The sequence below is a fragment of the Lepus europaeus genome, chromosome 2, assembly GCF_033115175.1.
Source record: "Lepus europaeus isolate LE1 chromosome 2, mLepTim1.pri, whole genome shotgun sequence".
Lineage (NCBI taxonomy): Eukaryota > Metazoa > Chordata > Mammalia > Lagomorpha > Leporidae > Lepus > Lepus europaeus.
The window spans coordinates 4,297,228-4,320,568 of NC_084828.1; the positions used below are offsets into that span (position 1 = coordinate 4,297,228).

Here is a 23,341-nt window from a genome sequence, read left to right on the forward strand (position 1 = left end):
GCACAGTGAAACCCCGAGGGGTGAAAGCTCATGACGTTGCAACAAGAAATGCACACACCTGCACGTCTGAAGCACAGACCTGCCCGGCTGGGACCCATGGCGGCGGATGCTCAGTCTTCTCTGGCAACGAAACATTTTCATAGCAAAATATTAGAGACGTCAGGGGGAAGAACGTCAGCAACTCAACACACTGCTGGGGACACCGAGTCGCCTTATCAAGTTAGAGTCCTACTTCACATTTTGGGAGAAAGATAAGAAAAAAGCCTGGTGTCTATGGAAGAAAAAATCTTCTCTTTTCTGAGGTTATGGGAGAATTTCTTAAGTAGGGCACAGAGTCCAGGTTACGAGAGGGAAATGGATGGATTTGATTTCAGTACATTAAAAAGGATGTAAGCTAAAAACACCAACACGGGTAAAAGGAGGAATCAGAGCAGTCAGAAGATGGAATCCAGAAAATTTAGTTCTCAAAGAACTCGCACACTTCAGCAAAAAAGTGGAAAACGCACACGAGACAGCAACAGAAAAACTCACGCTCAGGGAGCAAGTGCGACACCCCCTAAACGCCGGCTAAAATGCGACACCTCCATCTCACACGGACTGGCAGGCACCGCACAGAACAAACCAAGATCGCAGCGGTCCGAGGGACCGGAGACTCCTGTGGAACTCCGGCACTCCAGCTATTTCGCAGACTAACCCGGCAGTCGCCAATCATTTAGAAACTGCAGTTCTAGAAGATTCCAGTCATGACATAGAGCTGTTTGTTACAGTAATGTTGAGAACTGCAAACATCAGAAAGTACCCCAAAGTCCATCAACACAGATGGGTACCTAATCCGGGACTGTGCACAATGGGATGTGACAGTGCAGTGACAACCAGTGTGCAAAGTTTAGAAAATACAATTCAGGGGCCGGCGCTGTGGCGTAGCGGGTAAAGTCGCCTTCTGCCGTGCCGGCATCCCCTATGGGTGCCGGTTCAGGTCCCGGCTGCTCCACTTCCGATCCAGCTCTCTGCTGTGGCCTGGGAAAGCAGAAGATGGCCCAAGTCCTTGGGCCCCTGCACCCATGTGGGAGACCCAGAGGAAGCTCCTGGCTCCTGGCTTCGGATCAGGACAGCTCCGGCCATTGTGGCCAGTTGGGGAGTGAACCAGCGGATGGAAGACCTACCTCTCTCTCTCTCTCTGCCTCTGCCTCTCTGTAACCCTGCCTACTTTCCATGGAAAAGAGAGGGCAGGCAGCTGGACAGGGAGGCCCAAGAGCCCTCCTTGCTGGTGCGTGGCCGGTCCAGTCCCCTCTCCCATGGCTGCCGGTGCCCTGTGTGACCCACAGAATGGGGCCCAGGTGGAGGCCGTGGACGGAGGCTTCTGCCGTGGGTGCCGGCTGCACTCTCTGTTAGCCTGCTTTGCGGATACTTGGGCTGTTGTTCTGAGTCCACACAGCCAGGGAGGGAGGACTCCCGCCAACCGCCACGTGGTGGCCTCTGAGGCCCGGGGCCAGAGCCAGCTCCGCCACGCCTCCACGGCCGACCCTGAGGAACCGCCCAGGCAACAGGCGGCTGTTTGGGGAGGATGGCTACATAGCAACAGATAACCAACACAGGTGCTCACACCGTCCCGGGGAAACTAAACACGGACAGGAGTTAGGAGAAGGACGTCTGCCCGTTTCAGGATGAGGGGTAACTGGGGAAGGGGATGGCTGAGGCTTTATTTATTCATTTTGCAAAGACTGATTTATTAGAGAGAGAGAGAGAGAGAGAGAGAGAGAGAGAGAGGAGGGCGGAGGAGGAAGGGAGGGAGGGAGGGAGGGGATAGAGAGAGGGGGAGAGACAGAGACAGGGAGATCTTTTACTCGCTGGTTCACTCCACAAACACACACAACCGCCGAGGCTGGCCCAGGCTACAGACAGGATCAAGAACCACATCCGGGTCTCCAGAGTGGGCGACAGGAGCCCGAGCCCCTGGGCCGTCTTCCGCTGCTGTCCCAGATGCATCAGCAGGGAGCTGGACCGGAAGCAGAGCAGCCGGGACTCGAACCGGCGCTGTGATGTTTGCTGTATCCCAGTGGCGGCTCCACCCACCTGGCTGCAGTGCCAGCCCAGGGTGGGCCTTTAGCTACGCTTGCTTTTTATCTCCATGACACATTGTTGAGAAAGCGATGACACAATGCTAGCATTTGTTACACCTCATCCTGTAGGCACACGATGTGTACGCGCGGCCCCTGAATCTGTGAATTCCACCAGCTGTGGATGGAGAGTCTATAACAAAAACTGTGTCTGCACCGACAGGTACAGGCCTTTTTCTTTTAAAAGGATTTATTTATTTTTTATTTTTTTGACGGGCAGAGTGGACAGTGAGAGAGAGAGACAGAGAGAAAGGTCTTCCTTTGCCGTTGGTTCACCCTCCAATGGCCGCTGCAACCGGCGCATCGCGCTGATCCGAAGGCAGGAGCCAGGTGCTTCTCCTGGTCTCCCATGGGGTGCAGGGCCCAAGCACTTGGGCCATCCTCCACTGCCCTCCCTGGCCACAGCAGAGAGCTGGCCTGGAAGAGGGGCAACCGGGATAGAATCCAGCGCCCCAACCGGGACTAGAACCCGGTGTGCCGGCGCCACAAGGCGGAGGATTAGCCTATTGAGCCACGGCACTGGCAAAAGGATTTATTTTTATTATTTGAAAGGTAGAGTTAGAGAGGGAGGGAGAGACGGAGAAAGAGAGAGATGTTCCATCTGCTAGCTTCTTCCCAGTCCCCCACGTGGGTGCAGGGCCCAAGCACTTGGATCATCTTCCGCTGCTTTTTCAGACACATTAGCAGGGAGCTGGATCAGAAATGGAGCAGCCGGGACTCGAACCAGCGCCATATGGGATGCTGGTGCTCCAGGTAGAGGCCCAACCTACTACACCACAGTGCCGGCCACAACCCTTTTCTTGTCTTGTTCCCTTAACAACACAGTAGAACAACTATTTGCATCGTATGAGGGGTCATAAGTCATCCAAGGGTGAATTAGCGCACACAGGAGGATGTGCGCAGCTCTAGCATCGCGATATTTTATACAGGAACTCGAACATCTGCAGATCTGCCTATCTAGGGGGCTCCTGGAATCACTACCCGCGGATATGGAGGGACAGCTGTATTCACTGCTCTGTAATTGGAAACATTTTAATGTTACTTAAAACATCTTATAATTAAAACCCAGCACTTTTAAACAGAAAGGCAGCCAGGGTGTCCGCTCCATTGATCAAAGTGCTGCGGAGCCCTGGCTGCCTCCTCTGGTGGCAGCCCGAGAAAGCAATTACCCTAATGGCTAAATAATTGGTGCTGGCAATGAGACGCCCATCAGTGTGCATTCCCTCAGCTGGCAAAATCAAATGTTTAACTACCAAAACCTTGAATACATCTTTAAGACGGCAACGAGAGACGCACAGAAGAATTCACGAGGAAAAGCAGAAAACTACGTCGCTCTAATGGCGATGCTCGCTACTAGAGCCTTTCCCACGGCCACGTGCCTGGGAGACGCCAGGTGCCAACACTCACGGGCGCCGAGGGGACGGAGGAACAGCTGTCGCCATGGCCGCCCCTACTTTTTTTTTTTTTTGGACAGGCAGAGTGGACAGTGAGAGAGAGAGACAGAGAGAAAGGTCTTCTTTTTGCCGTTGGTTCACCCCCCAATGGCCGCCGCGGCTGGCGCGCTGCGGCCAGCGCACTGCGCTGATCCGATGGCAGGAGCCAGGTGCTTCTCCTGGTCTCCCATGGGGTGCAGGGCCCAAGCACTTGGGCTATCCTCCACTGCACTCCCTGGCCACAGCAGAGAGCTGGCCTGGAAGAGGGGCAACAGGGACAGGATCGGTGCCCCCGACCGGGACTAGAACCCGGGGTGCTGGCGCCGCAAGGCGGAGGATTAGCCTGTTGAGCCGTGGCGCCGACCAGACAGTATTTCACAAGGGGACAGACACTGCGGCAAAGCTGCTTTGGTTCCTAGATACCCTGAGTTACAAAGAAGTGGCGCACGTTCCCTGGGCAGTGCAGTGGGGATCCTGGTCGCACCGTCCTAACGGCAGCCACCAGGAAGGGCCTCCCTCGGTGACACCGAGGCAGGGAGAGCTAGCACAACACACCTGGACGCCGACTGGACAAAGAGGAAAGCCCAGGCAGGCCCACGGAGTCCCAGTGTGCTTGCCTCCACGAACTCACAGACACCTGCGCTGATGCTAAGGAGCCACGTCCCAGCCTGTCTCGTCACACTGGGCTGATACTGTATTTGTAGAGAACATACGTTGGCCAAATATGCGACTAAAAAGCTCATGGCAAAGTAGAACGAGAGGACACATTTATTTTGGTGCGAACACTTTGGGAACGCGTCTCCAGACGGTGTGTGGAATACCCACTTCGCGTTCGTTCTCTACGAACCCCTAGCTCTACCTCACACGTCTCAGCATTCCTCTTAAATGTTTCTTTACCTTCCAGGAAGGCCAGTGTGTCCAAACCAGACTTCCAAGCGTGGCGCCCCTGCTCTATTCAGCAGGATCCCGGGGAGACTACGACGTGGGGATGAACAGTTAGCGGCACTCTCGCTCTCCCTGCACAGCTGTGCCGCCCGGCGCTCTCTCACACGCCCTCCCCTCTGCCCTCTGCGCTGCTCCGGTGGAGCTGGGCGCAGGGCTGAGCCGAGGCTCTCTGTAAGGCCAGCTCGGCGACACCTCCTGCCCCTCGAACCCACTGGGAGTTCCAAGCTCTCTTTCCATGGAACCCCTACTGCGTTCCCTTCAACTTCAGGGGGATCGGAGTGACTGCTTTCTCGCCCACATCCTGGTCATTGCTCCCTCTGAAACTGCACACTTAAGTCTTCTCTCGTAGCTTGGGGTTCCGTTCTGTTCCTGACTCCAAACCCAACGCACCCCCAGTTGTTTCCAGTCCTTGGGGAAATTACACTTTGCCAGGTGCCGCTCTCCCAGCTGCCGCCCCATACACGGGTTCTCTCCACTCTTCTCCAGCCATCCGATCCCACACTCGGTCTAGGATTTGCCTCCTCCTTGCTGGCTTGGCCCAGGATCAGAAGTGCCCGGTCCTCCCACTGAACCACGTCGGCGAGCCCACTGGGAAATCGCAAGACCCCTTCAGTCTGCAAGGGTGTCCACCCACCCCACCCCCAGCTGGCTTGCAGAGTGACACCCTGAAGCCACACCCACACCGCTCCTCCAGGGGAATTCTACAGAAAAATAGGTTTAATTCTCTAGGATTAACATCATAAGGCATGATTAGTTATTAGTTATTTCATAATGAGGACAGCTTTGAGGGAACCTATACACAGTTTGTCTACGACTTCTCTTCGTCACTCGTTTGGCTTTAACTGGTGAGAAACAGTGTCCCCGAGGTCCCATATTCCTGTAGGGCAGGCGACTTCCAGCGTCACGTGGGAAGGAATTGTGTGGCTCAGACTTATCGAGTGCGTGTTTACTGCTCCACGCCAACCACTGCTCAGGAAACCCAGTATCCACTTTCTGGCTAATATTTGGTCACTGATAACAGGCCTGAAAGAAAGCATTCAACAGCACTTGATGTGTCATCAAGTCCAAGGTATGGAATTAACCCGTCCGTCACCAGAGGGATACAGACCACGTCGTCAGATACCCACAATGGGAGCTTTGTCAGCCGCGACAAGAACAGAATCCTGGCACTTGCAGCAACGTGGCTGGGAGCGGAGGACCTCATGTTAAAAGAAACAAGCCAGGGGCTGCTCTGTGGCCTGGTAGGCTAAGCCTCCACCTGTGGCACAGGCATCCCCTATGGGTGCCAGTTCAAGTCCTGGCTGCTCCACTTCTGATCCAGCTCCCAGCTGTGGCCTGGGAAAGCAGTGGAAGATGGTCTGTGTCCTTGGGCCCCTGCACCTGCATGGGAGACCCGGAAGGAGCTCTGTCTAACGCTTGTTCTCAAATAAATAAAATCTTAAAAAAAAAAAAAAAAGATGCCAGACACAGAAAAATACCATGTTATCTTTCAGATGTGGAGAGAAAAAAAAAGCCCCTCAATCTGAACAGAGAATGGGGATTCCTGGAGGCTGAGGGACTGGGGACAGAGCCAGGTTGGACAATGGGCGGGCGACCGGGGTTAGGCAGAAGGGATGCACGGCTGACGTCACACAGCACAGGGGGGCGGGGGCGGGGGCGGGGAGACGACCTCGCGGATACTTGTGAGCAAACACCAGGAGGGAGCTCCAGCTGAATCTTCAAAACTCAGAGGCAAAACACCATCAGCCCGGTTCCTCAGTAGGCGTCAGGAACACGTATTGAAATGCTGCCCCGTACCCCAAACGTGAATACAGTCATTGCCACATTAAGATCAAGTATGGCCCCCCAGCGGCTGCCCCCACGCCCAGGGCTCCTGTCGGCGCGGGAGCCACTCACCTGCGCAGGAGCTGGCCGCGAAGCCCACCCTCCTCCGAGCTCGGTCAAAGACGACGTAGAAGCCCTCCATGACGGTGGCGCCGATCACCAGCGCGTTGGTGGAGGGGGAGATGCCGAATCTGTAGCATTCATAGTTCAGGCCGGCCCCCACCATGGGCTGGATGTAGAGCTGTGGGGGGAGGACAACCGGGGGACACCGTGAACCGGGCGAGGTCCAGCATGAGCGAGGCCAGTGTGCGCCCGCCCCTCCCAGGGGGCAGGCGGGGCCCCGGAAGAGGCAGGCTGATTTGTCTGTGTCCAGTACGCAAGGAAAGCTGGGGTCAGCCCTTGTGAAAGGCACAGACACACAGTGACACACAGGGACCACTTGTAACTACACGGCTTACATGTCCCTCCCTTCATCTGTCCCCTCGTCGGCTCACCCATCTGTTAGTCTGTCCATCAGTCCCTTCACCCACCCACCCTCCCATCCAACAGCCCATCTACCCACCAGTCTGTCCGTCTATCAGTCTGTCCATCCAGCCACCCACCCATCACCTACTTACCAGTCCGTCCATCCGTTTGTCCATCCACGCATCCAACTACCCATCCAACCACCCACTCACCAGTCAGTCCATCGTCTGTCCGTCCGTCTGTCCATCCATCCATCCGTCCATCCGTCCATCCGTCTGTGCACCTGCCCATCGACCCGCCCGTCTTCCCGGCAGTCACTTGTCAAGCACTCGGTCCAATGCCAATGCCGCCCTCGGCACCAGAGCACAGTGATGGATGCCACACCTCCTGGTTCCTCTGAAGCGGCCCCTCTCCAGGGGAGCAGGTGAGTGACTGCGGAGGGCTCCGTGCCCGCGGGAGCAGCTGACGCCCCCCACGCTGGGTCTCCCCCACTGGCCTCAGAGAGGGGCGCCCATGGCTTCAGAGAGGGCGCCCATGGCCTCAGAGAGGGCACCCATGGCCTCAGAGAGGGGCACCCATGGCCTCAGAGAGGGCGCCCATGGCCTCAGAGAGGGCACCCATGGCCTCAGAGAGGGCGCCCATGGCCTCAGAGAGGGGCGCCCATGGCCTCAGAGAGGGGCACCCATGGCCTCAGAGAAGGCACCCATGGCCTCAGAGAGGGGCACCCATGGCCTCAGAGAGGGCGCCCATGGCCTCAGAGAGGGGCACCCATGGCCTCAGAGAGGGCGCCCATGGTCTCAGAGAGGGCGCCCCATGGCCCCAGAGAGGGGCACCCATGGCCTCAGAGAGGGCGCCCATGGCCTCAGAGAGGGGCACCCATGGCCTCAGAGAGGGGCACCCATGGCCTCAGAGAGGGCGCCCATGGCCTCAGAGAGGGGCGCCCATGGCCTCAGAGAGGGGCGCCCATGGCCTCAGAGAGGGGCCGCCCATGGCCTCAGAGAGGGGCGCCCATGGCCTCAGAGAGGGGCACCCATGGCCTCAGAGAGGGCGCCCATGGCCCCAGAGAGGGGCACCCATGGCCCCAGAGAGGGCGCCCATGGCCTCAGAGAGGGGCACCCATGGCCTCAGAGAGGGGCACCCATGGCCTCAGAGAGGGCGCCCATGGCCTCAGAGAGGGCGCCCATGGCCCCAGAGAGGGGGCACCCATGGCCTCAGAGAGGGCGCCCATGGCCTCAGAGAGGGCGCCCATGGCCTCAGAGAGGGGCACCCATGGCCTCAGAGAGGGCGCCCATGGTCTCAGAGAGGGCGCCCATGGCCTCAGAGAGGGCGCCTGCCCCTGCCTCCCCCCTCGCCAGCTGCCCTCCGGCACCTGCACTGGAGCTGCTTTGCCTTCGGCGTCTGCAGGCCCACAGCACACCAGGGCCTCTGTCCCTGGGGCCCTGCCGCAGTGGGTCCTGGAGACACACATGCACACACGCACACCACACCTACACCACACACACCACACACCAGAGACACAACCACACCACACACACACCACACACATACCACATGTATACCATACACACCACACCACACACATACAACCACACCACACCACACACACACCACACACATACCACATGTATACCATACACACCACACCACACACATACAACCACACCACACCATACACACACCACACACATACAACCACACCACACACACACCACACCACACACATACCACATGTATACCATACACACCACACCACACACATACAACCACACCACACCACACACACACCACACACATACCACATGTATACCATACACACCACACCACACACATACAACCACACCACACACACACCACATGTATACCATACATACCACACCACACACATACAACCACACCACACCATACACACACCACACACATACAACCACACCACACACACACCACACCACACCCATACCACATGTATACCATACACACCACGCGCACACACACTACACACACACCACATATATACCATACCACATATATACCACACAACCACACCACACACATGTATACCATACACACGACGTATACACCACACACACCACACATAAAGCACATACCACATATACACCACATGTATACCATACACATGATATATATACCATACACACCACACATACACCACAAACCACATATACACCAGAGACACAACCACACCACACACACACCACATGTATACTATGTACACAAAATATACACACACACATACACAACCATACACATGCCACATAATTACCATATATATACCACCACACACACCACATATATACCATATATACCAAATATATACCACATACCACACAACACACATACCACATATATGCCACACACATGAAATATACACCACACACATCACATGTACATCACACACACAACCACACCACATACCACATATATACCACACACACAAACACATCACATACCACATATATACCACACACAAACACAACACACACATGACATATACACCACACACACACCACACATACATAAAAAATACACACCACACCACGTATATATCACACACACACAACCATAGCACATACACCACAGCACACACAACACACAAACACACCATACACCACACATACCACAGACACACACCGCCTTTGAAGTTCTAATCCATAAGAAGGACACACACAGTTATCACAGGGCACCTGCTGCTGTGGACGCAGCCAGAGCGACCCAGGCCCACCGCGCTCCTGTCTCTCACACGTCACCCTGGCTGTGCCCTGGGGGACTTGCCCGGGGACAGGAATCCCAGACTGGGGCCTTTGTGTGACAATGTCGGCGAAGACGGAGCCCTGGCTCTCCTGCACTCACAACGCTGCCCACCCATCACTGCTGGTGCCCGGAGGGTCGCAGGCGGGGCCCGGCCAGCAGCTTCGCCGGCTTGGGAGCCCGTGGCTGCCCTCAACGCAGCACGTGGAGCCTGTTGGGCCCAGGCGTCTCCTGCCCCCTCTACGGCCCCGCAGGAGCACGGCAGGCAAAGGCTACGTGGGAAACAGGAAAACAGCAGGGAAAGCGGAACATTTGTAGAACCAAAGTGTGAACACAGCACAGTCAGCCCAGACCAGCACCCCCAGCCCCGGGTTCCTAAGGGAGATTGACTATGACTGCATATGCAGATATGCAAATGAGGGGCTGCCCCTTCACACCCCTCCCCCAGGCGCCGTGTGCCCAGCCTTCCAGCCCAGGGGCCCCGTTCTGCCCTGACACCGACGGTCTGACGGTGCCCCACGCGCCGTGTGCCAGCCTTCCAGCCCAGGGCCCCGTTCTGCCCGGACACTGATGATCTGACGGTCCCCCACGCGCCGTGTGCCCAGCCTTCCAGCCCAGGGCCCCCGTTCTGCCTGGACACCCGACGGTCTGAACGGTCCCCCACGCGCCGTGTGCCCAGTCTTCCAGCCAGGGCCCCGTTCTGCCTGGACACCGACGGTCTGACGGTCCCCCACGCGCCGTGTGCCCAGCCTTCCAGCCCAGGGCCCGTTCTGCCCTGACACCGACGGTTTGAGGGTCCCCCATGTGCCGTGTGCCCAGCCTTCCAGCCAGGGCCCCGTTCTGTCTGGACACCGACGGTCTGACGGTCCCCATGTGCCGTGTGCCCAGCCTTCCAGCCCAGGGCCCCGTTCTGCCCTGACACCGACGTTTTGAGGGTCCCCCATGTGCCGTGTGCCCAGCCTTCCAGCCCAGGGGGCCCCATTCTGTCTGGACACCGACGGTCTGACGGTCCCCCACGCGCCGTGTGCCCAGCCTTCCAGCCCAGGGCCCCGTTCTGCCCTGACAACCGACGGGCCTGACGGTCCCCCACGCGCCGTGTGCCCAGCCTTCCAGCCAGGGCCCCGTTCTGCCCGGACACCGACGGTCTGACGGTCCCCCACGCGCCATGTGCCCAGCCTTCCAGCCCAGGGCCCTGTTCTGTCTGGACACCGACAGTCTGACGGTCCCCCCACGCACCGTGTGTGCCCAGTCTTCCAGCCCAGGGCCCCGTTCTGCCCTGACACCGACGGTCTGATGGTCCCCCACGCCACCGTGTGCCCAGCCTTCCAGCCCAGGGGCCCTGTTCTGCCCTGACACCGATGGTCTGACGGTCCCCCACGCGCCGTGTGCCCAGCCTTCCAGCCCAGGGCCCCGTTCTTGCCGGACACCAACGGTCCTGACGGTCCCACCACGCGCTTTGTGCCCAGTCTTCCAGCCCAGGGCCCTGTTCTGCCTGGACACCGACGGTTCTCCCGAATGCCAGCTCTTGCCACCACTTCGTAGGGGCCCCTGGCTCTGCACACAGCCTCAGGCCACGTGTCGTCTGGCACACGCGCACAGCGGGGCGGTGACATGTGTTACAAGCCACACGGATGAAATGATGTCCCAGCTCGCCGGCCAGCCAAGCACAATTTAATCATCAAAAGCGCATTCTTTTTTTCTTTTTTTTTTTGACAGGCAGTGTGGATAGTGAGAGACAGACAGAGAGAAAGGTCTTCCTTTTTGCCATTGGTTCACCCTCCAATGGCCGCTGCGGCCAGCACTTTGTGCTGATCCGAAGCCAGGAGCCAGGCGCTTCTCCTGGTCTCCCATGTGGGTGCAGGGCCCAAGGACTTGGGCCATCCTCCACTGCCTTCCGGGCCGTAGCAGAGAGCTGGCCTGGAAGAGGGGCAACCGGGATAGAATCTGGCGCCCCGGCCGGCGCCGTGGCTTAACAGGCTAATCCTCTGCCTTGCGGCGCCGGCACATCGGGTTCTAGTCCCGGTTGGGGCGCCGGATTCTATCCCGGTTGCCCCTCTTCCAGGCCAGCTCTCTGCTATGGCCCAGGAAGGCAGTGGAGGATGGCCCAAGTCCTTGGGCCCTGCACCCGCATGGGAGACCAGGAGAAGCGCCTGGCTCCTGGCTTCGGATCAGCGAGATGCGCCGACCGCAGGGCCATTGGAGGGTGAACCAGCGGCAAAAAGGAAGACCTTTCTCTCTGTCTCTCTCTCACTATCCACTCTGCCTGTCAAAAAAAAAAAAAAAAAGTTCTAAGACGTCAACATTAGCGCAATAACACCTTTAAAATATTAAAAAAAAAAAAAAAAGAATCTGGCGCCCCGACCGGGACTAGAACCCGGTGTGCCGGCGCCGCAAGGCGGAGGATTAGCCTGTTAAGCCACAGCACCAGCCCTTCTTTTTTTTTTTTTTTTGACAGGCAGAGTGGACAGTGAGAGAGAGAGAGAGACAGAGAGAAAGGTCTTCCTTTGCCGTTGGTTCACCCTCCAATGGCCGCCACGGCTGGCACACCGTGTTGATCCGAAGCCAGGAGCCAGGTGCTTCTCCTGGTCTCCCATGGGGTGCAGGGCCCAAGCACTTGGGCCATCCTCCACTGCACTCCCGGGCCACAGCAGAGAGCTGGCCTGGAAGAGGGGCAACCGGGATAGAATCTGGCGCCCCGACCGGGACTAGAACCCAGGGTGCTGGTGCCTCAGGCGGAGGATTAGCCTAGTGAGCTGTGGCGCCGGCCCAAAAGCACATTATTTCAAAGAGGCTGGAAACATCACCCTAACGCCAGGGCGTGCAGTGGCGCTCGCCCAAGGATCGTGTGTTCTGGAACTGTCGCCGGCGAGGATGACCGCTTCTCTCGCACAGTGAGAGAGACAGACACGCGAGGGGCTCGGTGGTTTGCTCAAGACACAGCAGGAGCCAAGGGCAGAGCCCGGCACGTAGCTCAGGCCTCCCGTACCCAGCACGCGAGTCCTCCGTGGGGCCCCGTTTCCCTCGAAGCTTTCTGTCCTAGACAGCAGCATGGCAGGTGGGAGGGACCCGGATGGAGGGAGGACGGGGGCCTTGCATGCAGGGGGTCGCGAGCAGCAGCAGGAGCAGCGTGGAGCGAGGGTAGCAGGAAGTCAGTGCGAGAGGCTGGATGGGTAGGGGGCGGGGAGGGGTTGGGGGTGGACAGGCCATGGGAGGGGGCGTGGGAAGCCAGGCCTGGGCCAGGAGCTACACCCTGGGGACCCACTGACTTCTCGCAGCAGGGGAGCTGAGCTGTGGTTGAGGGAGGTTAGTGTGACAGCAATTCTGAACAGGACAGAGTGGGTACACAGACGGCACCCCGAGGTCCCGGGGGGACTTGAGACGCACGGACAACACCTTGGGGTCCAGGGGAGGCGGTGAGAGCAGACAGGAGCCAGGGCATGGGGAATAGGGGCGGGGAGACCAGGCTGCGGAGGGCAGAACCTGCTGTGTTCAGCATTGTAGAGATAACGATCACCCCCGGGGCAGTTTTAGTCTTCAGAGACAAGAGGAGACAGGTGCGTGAGGGGGCCATGGCAGCCATCCTGTAGCCACGCCCTTTGTAGGCTGGCTCCTCCCCCTGAGGGGGGGCGGTCTTGGTGCCCAGCCGGGGACCCTGGGTTGGCCTTGGGCTTGGCGGGCAGCACCATGCAAAGGATGGTGGCCGTTCTTGTCCCTCCCAGGCCCTGGTACCGGGGTGGGGGGGTCGGCAGGGCTGCCCGATGTGTGGGTGACATTCTGCACCCCGAGGCGCTTGTGGCTGAGTGAGGGGCACAGCCGTGTAAGGGGTCCACAACACGGGGTAACGCGTGTTCCCGGGAAGCGCTCACGCCACGTGCGTACCTGCGGCAGAATGGTGATGCGAAAGGAGCGGCTGGAGTTCTCGTCCCTCAGGTAGATGGAAATCTTGGGGAAGTAGGACCAGGGCGTCTCCGAGTTCGTCCAGCACGCCAGCTGGGACCCCGTCCAGAAGCCGTCCGAGAATTCTGGAATCTAGGCAGAACGAGACATGTGAGCATCAGCGCCAGCCCGGCATGTCCACAGGGAGCCGCACCTGGCTGGCTGGCTGCCCTCGCCGGAGCCCAGGTGGATAAAGGCTGTTTGGTTTGCACAGAGCGGGGGCCCTGTTAGAGTGAGGGTGAAGGCGGAACGACCCGTGCCGACCGACGCCGTGGGGATGACATCACCCCCTCGCTTTACAATGGGGAGTCCAAAGCACAGAGGGGCGCAGTGACCTGGCCCAGGGCACACAGCGGTGGACGATGGCCCTTTAGGAAAAAGAACAAACCCCAAACGTGGCCCTCAAGGCCCTTCCGGGCTCAGCTGCCCTCTGAATTCCCTGGGCCCAGCAGAGCCCCAGTGTGAGCTCTCTGCTCTTCTGGAACATTCTGTCCTCTGGATAGCAGCTCAGGTACCTCTTCCTCCAGGAAGCCCTCCCTGACTTCCCAACACAACAAGACTACGCCTTCGTGCACAGCTCGTGGCCTTCCTGCTGGTGGCAGGCGGCAAGTCATACTTGCTGGGGTGACTCACTTCTGTTTCCTGCACTGGACTCTAAGCCCTTGGAAGGGCAGAGGGGTCCTCGCCTGTCCACGTAGTCCTCACATGTAGCACCCAGAGACCTGAGAAATGCCCGCGGGGAAACAAATGGCTTCCAGGGACGCCAGGTGGCCGCCAGCTCCTCCCCTCAGGCAGTGCCGACTGCCCCCAGCCCGGCTACGGGGGCTGTGAGTCCAGGGCACCTGCGAGGCCCCCACAGGAAGTCCTGTGCAGGGCTGGTCTGAAGTGGCTCCTGTAACCTGGCCTGCGGCCCCTGGGGGCACAGCCGGGAGGGGCTGTGATGGGGCTGTCCAGGGAGTCTCCCTGGGGAAGAAGCAGGGGGGTCATGGCAGGGGCGGGCACAGCCCAGATGCTGGGTGGACCCTGCCCACTGGCCGACGTGGGTCACGGCAGGGGAAGATGGTGCTGAGGGCGGGAAGGGAGGCGAGATGAGGCTGGGTGGGCAGCAGGTGCTGTCAGTGACCCAGGGGTCGGGGTGTGAGCAGGGCGTCCACGTGGATGTGCATGTGTCTCCTTAGCTTGGAGTCCTTGGAGCTCCAGGGGACGGGCCTGGGCTGGACACAGCCCCCCGAGAGTCACGGGGAGGGCTGCGGACCCAACAGCACAGGGGTCAGTGTAGAAGAGGGGCCTCGGCCCAGCCAGAGGAACAGGCCAGCGAGGGAGACCCCACAAGGAGGGGCACGGGGCAGGGGGCGTCCCGGGGGGCAGGCACGCGGCATCACAGGGGTCCAGGGGCCGACAGCAAGGAGACAGAAAGATGGGATCGGCGAGAAGCGAACAGAATGTTGGGTGCCACTGGGTGACCTGGGCACAGCCACCTACCGAGTACTAAGCAGGTGCTGGGTGCTACCTTGCTGGGGGCTACCACGGAGTGGGGAGACGGTGCCCTGCTCGGTTCACCCACCACGCTCACTGCCACGCCGCGCTGACTGCTTTGTGAAATTCCTAATGCCGGCACTGGTATGTTTTTGCTTTTCAAAAAATGCAAAATCGAAGGGAAACGTGTATCACGGGGAGCTCTTCGTGGCGAGCTGGTGAGAGGTTGCGGGGGGGCGGGGTCATTGTGCTGGACTCGGTGATGGGCAAAGGGTGGCAGTGTCCGGCCCGCTCCCATGTGCAGACAGGAGGGGGCTCTGGGGAGACAGGGGACTGGCCAAAGTGGCACAGCTGAGTCGGACGGGTGCCTTACTGCCCCCGAGCCATGCTCCTTGCCTGTGAGTCTGGAGCCAGAGCCCTGGCGCCTGTGACCCCGTGTGCACCTGCACGCCCTGCCTTGCCCGATATGCAGGCTCCTTCCCACAAACCGCTACCTTCGAGAATCTCATCTGAACAACCCATGCCTAGGGGCACAGCCGCACATTTGCATGGCCCTTCAAGCCTGAAACCTACCCTGTCCTCAGCTCAAAAGGTGACCCAGGTCCCAGAGCCATAAGCCCGACAGATAAAAGAACTGGTGCGTCACTGGCCCCTGTGACAACGGGCGAGACCCAAGACCAGCAGCCTCTGGGGTTTGTCTGCCTGCAGGCCCCGGGTGACATCACAAGGGAACTCTAGATGTGGCAAACGAATCTGGCCCTGGGGGTTCCCTCACCCCGGCGGTGGCCGTGGGGCAGCTGCGGCGATGCGGTCAGCAGTGCGCAGGCCGTCAGCCCCTCCGCGGAGGCCGGGCTGCCCAGCGGCTGCGGGGGGGGGGTCGCAGGCTGCAGACACAGCCTTGGCTCCCTCGTGAAACACTCCCAGCTCAGATGGGGCGACTTCCGGAACACAGAACTCGCAGACACCGCGTGAATCTACCATTTACGAGACCGGCATATTGTTCCTTATTTTAAGGATGCTCTGATTTTTAACAAGCATTCTAAATTTAAGGCTCAAAAAACTGGATCTGCCTTTTTTTTTCTGATTCAGCAGATATTGCAAAAGAGAGAGAGGTTGGCTCTGGCTTCCTACAGTGGCCGCTCCCAGCCGCGGCCCTGAGAGCCGCTGGTGCCGAGGGCCTGAGCCTTGCTGGTCAACCCCCGCCCCCCACCCCACACTGCTGATCTGCTCTGCCGATTTGTGCGCTTCTCTTTCCACAGCGCTCTCGCTCTCTCTTTAAATATATCTATTTACAGAGACAGGGAGAGAGAGACGGGGCGGGGGGGATCTCGCATCTGCTGGTTCACTCCCCAAATAGCTGCAACAGCCAAGGCTGGGCCAGGCTGAAGCCAGGGGCCAGGAGCTTCTTCCGGGTCTCCCATGCGTGTGCAGGGGCCCAAGCACTTGGGCCATCTTCCGCTGCTTTCCCAGGCACAGTAGCAGGTGCTGGATCAGACATGGAGCAGCCAGGACTCGTACCGGCACTCGAATGGGACATCAGGGTCACCGGCAGCTTAACCCACTGCGCCACAGCACCGGCCCGCACCGCGGCACTGTCAGACTGGGCCTGTTTCGCTTCAGGACGACCAGAGCCTCTCGCGCGTCCCGGGCTCCTGCTGTGAGCTGGGACAAGGCAGTCACCGTGCGTTTTCCTGTGTGAGGCCTTGGAGTTCTGCCATCCCCACGGGCAGTGGGATGAAGGCTTCGTGCGGGAAACACTCGACTCTGGTGGGCCTGCGTGGGGCTCCCTGAGCGCAGAAGTGTTGGGGAGATGCCTGAGGAGCCGAAAGTAATGTTTCTCTCACCCAGGAAGTGGCAGTGGCTCCATGGCTGGGGGTGGAAGTGCTGTTTGTGAAGTGCCTGCTGCCCCCAGGCATCCTACCCCAAGCCTCCCACAGGCCACCAGAGACGAGGGAGGCTCCCGGAGCTGGCCCCTGGGCACAGCCTGGTACAGACTCTGGCTGCCCTGGCCACCTGCTGCCTGGACCTGCTCTGAGAGTTGGGGTCCCACTCGAATGCCATCAGCCAGGTCCCCCAAAAAGCACGCTGTTCTCAACCACCTTGTCTCAGAGCGTGGTCGCCAGCAGATACTAGACTGGCCACCTGGCTTTGTCTTCTGTGGAAGACATCACGGTGTCAGATACAGGGGTTCCGGTGCCCGAGAGTGTGGATGAAGGCCAAGGTCCAGTAGGTTTTTGGGTGCTTCGTTTTAAAGGCCAGAAATCAATCAATCATTCAGTATATCTATCAATCTATATATTTACGATTGATACATTTGAAAGTCAGGGGGTGGAGACAGAGTTTCCCAAGCACTTTTTCTTATTTTTTTCAGAAATATATGCTTGATGTACTGCTTAAAGCCTATTACTGAGACTTGTTTTCTCAGATTAAAAACAACAACAACATAAACTAGATAATTCTAAAACATTGCATGTTCAGATCCGGGATCTCTGGGGTCAGAACGAAGGCATGATTGGCTTACTAACATCAGAGCGTGAGACTAACTTACTACGTAATGGCTAAGAAAAAGGAAACCTCGCTTCACGGTCTCCAGGGAGAGTTATGGTGTGGACAGCACCAGGACACACAGGGAGGCTCCCGCCCAAGCCCGTGTCACTCGGGCACTCCGGCACTCACCAGAGACGTGCGAGCCACGCCTTCCACCACGGCATCAAACACCTTCTGTGGCAGGCGCAGCAGGGTGGTGCCGCTGTCCACGATGGCCTTGTCTGCGTTGTACTAGAAGGGGCGACACAGGAGGGGAGGGGGCAGTGAGTGACAGCGGCTCTGAGTGTACACGCCCCGCCCCCGCCCCGTCACCAGTGTCACACAGTGTCAGCTGTGTATTAGTCTAGAACAGGTGACACAGGAGGGGAGGGGGCAGTGAGTGACAGCAGCTCTGAGTGTGCACGCCCCGCCCCCGCCCCGTCACCGAGCGCCTGGCATCTGCAGACCCGGGCAGCCGTGGCAGCTCCTGGCTGCAAGTCCGCTCACATCGTCAGAGGCTGGCACCCGATCTTCCTTCCAGCCCAACAGCCTCACTTCCCAGATACGGAGACGGAAGCCCAGGAAAGGGAAGTGACGTCAGCCGAGCCTGCGGCCAGCCCCAGGCAGAGCTCTGCCCTCACTCAAATTCTCATCAAGAAACCCCTCGCGGGGCAGAGGGAAAGTCCTCTGTCTTCAGAGGTTGAAGTGGAATGTTGAGGGGTGGGCGTCGTGGCGCGGCAGGTAAAGCCACCGCCTGTGACACCGGCACCCCACGTGGGCCCCGGTTTGTGTCTCGGCTGCTCCACTTCCCATCCAGCTCCCTCTAATGGCCTGGGAAAGCAGTGGAAGGTGGCCCAGGTGCCACGTGGGAGACCTGGATGGAGGACCAGCTGGCTGGCTTTGGCCTGGCCATCACGGTCACCTGGAGAGTGACCAGCAAACAGAAGAATTCTCTCTCTTTCTCTGTAACTCTGCCTTTCAAATAATAATGATAAAAAGCCCCCCGAGAGTGGTGGAGAAGACAGAGGCTCCCTCGAGTGCCCAGGACTGTGCGTGCCACACGCAAGCAGACATGTAGTGAGCCGTGTGGACCCAGGGAGCTGAGATCCGCCCACAGCCATCCGCTCCTACCCCTGCAGCTCGGGCAGGCTGCGCACAGCGTCACAGAGCTCTGGCTGGGGGAAGCTGATGAGTGCTTCAGTTTTATTTTGCTTATTTTTAGGCCTCCTCTGTCCAGCTCTGTTGAATAAACCTGTGAACGCCACTCTCAGAGGGTCACACCAGGAGAATGGTGAGAGCCAAGCTCCACATACCCCCTCACTCGTCTTCCCCAGGACTTCACAAAGTGTGTGGAAAATAGGATCAACAGATAAGGTTATTAGGGTGCAAAAAAAGCATTTGAGGGGCCAGGGTCGAGGGGAGCGTATTAAGCTGCCACTTGCAACCCAGGCATCCCATGTGAACACCAGCTGGAGGCCCGGCTGCTCCACTTCCGATCCAGCTCTCTGCTGTGGCTTGGGAAAGCAGTGGAGGATGGCCCAAGTCCTTGGGCCCCTGCACCCACGTGGGAGACCCAGATGGAGTTCCAGGCTCCTGGCTTTGACCTGGCCCAGCTCCAGCCTTTGCAAATGTTTGGGGAGTAAACTAGTGAGTGGGAGATCTCTCTGTCTCTCCACTCCTCTCTGTAACTCTGCCTTTCAAAAAAATGAATATATAAACCTTTTTAAAAATTATCTATGTAATCTATTCATACAAGGGGTCTTGAAAAAGTTCATGGAAAAATGTATACTATGAAAAAAACTGCATGGATTTCAAATTTTTAAAAATATTTACTTTTTATTCAGTTGAAAGGCAGAGTTACAGAGGAGGAGGAGGAGGAGGTGGGGCGGGGGAGGGGCGGGGGAGAGATCTTTTATCCATTGGTTCACTCCCCAAATGGCCGTAATGGCTGAGGCTGGCTATGCTGAAGCCAGGAGCCAGGAGCTTCTTCCAGGTCTCCCACGTGGGCACAGAGGCCTAAGCACTTGGGCCATCTTCTACTGCTTTCCCAGGTGCATTAGCAGGGAGCTAGATTGGAAGTGGAACAGTTGGGTCTCGAACCAGTGCCCATATGGGATGCTGGTGTCACAGACGGAGCCTGTGATGCCATGACACCAACCCTTAAATTGTTTTGGGACCAAAATAAGCTTACCGTTTAATTCCGCTTTTCCTATGCTAAATTTACCCTATTAAGACAAGCGGTTGGGAAGAAGCAATTTTGGGGTGGGGTGGGGTGGGGATGGGATCCATTGGTTTAAACGGTCACACAGAAGGCCCCGTCTCTCCCCACACAGGGAGCCTGGGATTGGTCTCGGAAAGCAATGCAGCTTCTGACTTCCCGCTGAGGAGCTGTGCTGTCTCAGGGGCCCAGGGGTGCACACGTGCACACACACTCACATACACACTCACACACACAGAGCCGAGACTCCAGGGCAGATACCTCTCTGCAGTCCAGGTTCAGGCTCTGGCCTCACACACACATGCACACACACACACTCACACACACTCACACTCACACACACACACAGTGAGATCCCAGGGCGGATACCTCTCTGCAGTCCAGGTTCAGGCTCTGGCCTCACACACACATGCACACTCACATACACATTCACACACATACACACTCACACTCACACACACACACAGCGGGACCCCAGGGCGGATACCTCTCTGCAGTCCAGGTTCAGGCTCTGGCCCCCAATCTCCAGCTTCAGGATTTCTATCTGGTAGTACCACTCCTCCTTAATCGGGGTGTACCAGATGTCCCCTTTGTACAGACTCGGTTCAATTCCACCCAGGACCTGGGAAGGCAAATATTTACAGGTGTAAGAGAAAAACCCACAGGTTCCACAGAGAGGCCGAGCCGTGAGGGGCCCCTCCCCGGATGCACTTCCCTGGGGTGTGATGGGACAAATGCGAGGCACGCAGGCGACGCAGGGGCCGTTCCCTGGCCTGCATCCGAGTGCGGCGTCCGTCCATCACCTAGAGGCACCGGAGACCTCCCCCAGGAAACGCTGTGGAGCAGTCAAGCCCACGGAGCCACGGGGGTCAAAAGAGGGGAGCGGAGTGGCGGGGCGTCCCTGGGCAAACCCGCAGCACCACCCCTCCCCACAGGGGCCAGGCTGCCCCTCTCAGGAGGGGGGTGAGGAGCCTGGAGCAGCAGGTGGACCTGGCCCTTGGAATCTCTGGGTGGGGAGCAGGGGTGGAGGTGGCCTCTCTGCCCCCCGGGTCCCTTCCCGTGCACTGCTCCTGTCACCTCCTCCAGACGTCTGAGTGCTGGGGGCCTTGAGTATGTAGAAGGAAACACCATTGCCATGTCGTGTGTGTGCACACGTGTGTGGGGGGGAGAGGGGGAGGAGAGGGCGGGGAGAGGGAGGAACACCCAGTGTGTCCACCAACCCAGGGTGAGACCAGCCAGGCCTCCTGTTCCTCATCTGCCCCTCCCCCACCCAGCAGAAAGCCACCCCTCCCTCCAAAGGTCCCGGGGAAGGGCTGAGAGCCGTCTCTCCAAGCGGCCGGCCAGAGGGCTCAGGGCTCGGTGCCCTGGTGGCCACGGGCGCTGCTCTCCAGCTGTGGAAGCCCCTACAACCCCCGCGCTTCCTCCGTGTGCTTACGCGCCTAATGCCTCTGAGCGGGTCGTTCCCGACACGGAAATAAACCAGCCCCGCGTGTTTGTGATTTTTCGTCCCCTTTAAGACTAAAAGATACCCACAAGACTACCTCCGTTGGTACCGGATCCGGCCACGGGCAGGCCCGCCCCGCACATCTGCATGGAGAACACGTCGGGGATTCTCGCCTGCGCCACCAGGGAGTCAAAGAACGTCTCCAGGGAGCTGGAGGGCTGCGGAGGGTGACAGAGAGAGACGGCGTGGAGCAGGGTGATGTCGGGTGCAGCGGGGCGGCACCCCCGGTCTCTGTTGTGGGGGAGGGAGAGGCCCCTGTATCAAGGCTCGGGTCTCCCCTGGCCTCTCTGGCTAGCCTGGGAGCGAAGTTAATCAAGGCTGATGAGCACGAGAGCGCCATGCGGTTTTGTTAAAATCTGGAGGCACCTGCACATCGTGCCCAGGGTGGGGGTGGGGCTGAGGGGGAGGCAGGACCCTTTCACACGTCCCAGACAGAAAATAACCGGAGGAGCAATGGCCAGGGACGGTGCCTTCCAGGGCCGCCGCTAAAACAGTCGTGCAGGTGCACGGGGCACCCAGGGCAGCCCCAGCGCAGGCCTCTGGGGCCGGGCAAGGGGGGCGCCCCGTGGCTCGCTGCGTGGAGGGACAGCCAGGCCAATCCACGCCTTCTGTGGCTGCAGCCTGAGACAACCCACAGGCGCCGGGCGTGGGCCGCTGTGGCCGCAGTCCCGCCGCTGCCCAGCAAACCGCGCGTGATGGCGGTGCGGATTCAGAAACCTCCCGCGGAAGCTCCTCCTGCCTGGTCCCTTTCCTCTGGCCACAGCTCTGCTGGAACAACAGGAGCCGGAGGTGCCGACCGCGGAGCAGGCGTGGAAGTGGGTCAGGGCGGCCACGGGTCCTCATCTGTGACACCGCGGGGCCTTTCCAGGAGCCGCCGCCGCCGCCACACTTCCGTGCCTCTGTAGACGCCGCTGCCGTCGTGCACACAGGCGGCGGCTCGCCCAGGGGCGCGGTCCGTCCCAGACCAGGGACAAGCGCCGTCCTGCCTCGGTGCCGCCGAAACCTGGCCCTGGGACAAGTGAAGAGTCAGCTTCTCCCACTGCCCGGCCCCTCCCTGGGCCACAGCTCCGCATCGGGACAGGGACCTCGGGAAGGGGAGGCGGCGGCTGCGGCAGCGCAGGTGCTGGGGTCCTGGAGCAAGTTGGCGCCACACTTGTGTGTAGGGTCCAGGCTGGACACCTGGGGGTGCTGGCGTGACCCACCAGTCACCATGTGCCCCCAGGTGTCCCTCAGCAGGAGCATGGGTGCCACAGGGTCCTAAGGCCATTTGGGAGGACTGGGACCCTGGCGGAGGTGGGGGGGGAGGGTCTTCCGAGGGCACGGTGCGCATGCGCACAGAGCTCAGCCTCTGCAGGGTGCCCGCACCAGCCACGTGCACCGCCTGTGGGGGACGCTTTGTATTCTGGTCCAGGAGGGACACACAGTCCCCGCTTCAGGCCGGCAGTCCACAGTAAACGCCCGGGAACAACTGCCTGGCCGCACCCTGGCTGGCCCTGGGACTCAGGCCGTGGCTCTTCTCAGCAAGGTTGGGGTCAGGACAGCCCCGCGCTGCTGCTCCGTCCACACGGAGAGCCCTGCCCGCGGGAAGGGCCCTGGTCCTGCTCTGTGCAAGCCTCTTCCAGGAGCGTGCGTCTCAGGACCCCGGGGATGTCACTCACAGACCCCCAGCACCACCCCCGGAGACCCTGTCCCTGCAGGGCCCTGGGGGTGGGCTGACACACACACTCCATGACCACCGCCCAGTGCTCTGGCCAAGCTGCCCCAGCCCCCAGCCCCGACCGCGCTGTGGGTCCTGCGTCCAGCTACTCTCTCCTCCCTGCAATCCTGCTGTCTCCTCAAACCCTGGGGGTCAGGAAGCCAGCAGTCAGTGACCTTGGAGCTTCACAGGTGAAGAGGTGAGAGGTCATGGGGAGGATCGGGACCCCTCCCCTAAGAGAAGCCCAAAGCTTTCCTCGGTAGGAAGTGCAGGTAGTCTGGGTTGGGCTACGACTTCTGCACGATTAGCATAAAAGGAGCCACAGTCACACCGTTGGTACTGACGACCAAGGGCTCCGGGGCCCCCCTGGCTCTGCAGCCAGGGGCTCTGACTTGGGGGGGTGAGCCTGACCACCTCTCAGTCCCCAGGGCACTA

The 23,341-nt window shown here is 59.3% G+C and overlaps 1 protein-coding gene across 2 annotated transcripts in view; it reads right to left on the reverse strand.

Moving 5' to 3' along the window:
- The window catches only part of BACE2 (beta-secretase 2), a 77,977-nt gene that overhangs the window by 14,995 nt on the left and 39,641 nt on the right, over positions 1 to 23,341 (reverse strand). The window contains exons 4-9 of one of the 2 annotated variants that reach the window (XM_062175177.1): positions 21,240 to 21,368; positions 20,194 to 20,328; positions 17,639 to 17,740; positions 13,430 to 13,579; positions 6,392 to 6,560; positions 5,383 to 5,518 (exon numbers count right to left, since the gene is read on the reverse strand). In XM_062175177.1, coding sequence (XP_062031161.1) covers positions 5,493 to 5,518; positions 6,392 to 6,560; positions 13,430 to 13,579; positions 17,639 to 17,740; positions 20,194 to 20,328; positions 21,240 to 21,368 — 711 coding nt within the window. In that variant the 3' untranslated portion in view covers positions 5,383 to 5,492. Of the gene's footprint in view, positions 1 to 5,382; positions 5,519 to 6,391; positions 6,561 to 13,429; positions 13,580 to 17,638; positions 17,741 to 20,193; positions 20,329 to 21,239; positions 21,369 to 23,341 lie in introns of those variants that run through there. The other variant, XM_062175172.1, reaches the window with a different exon arrangement.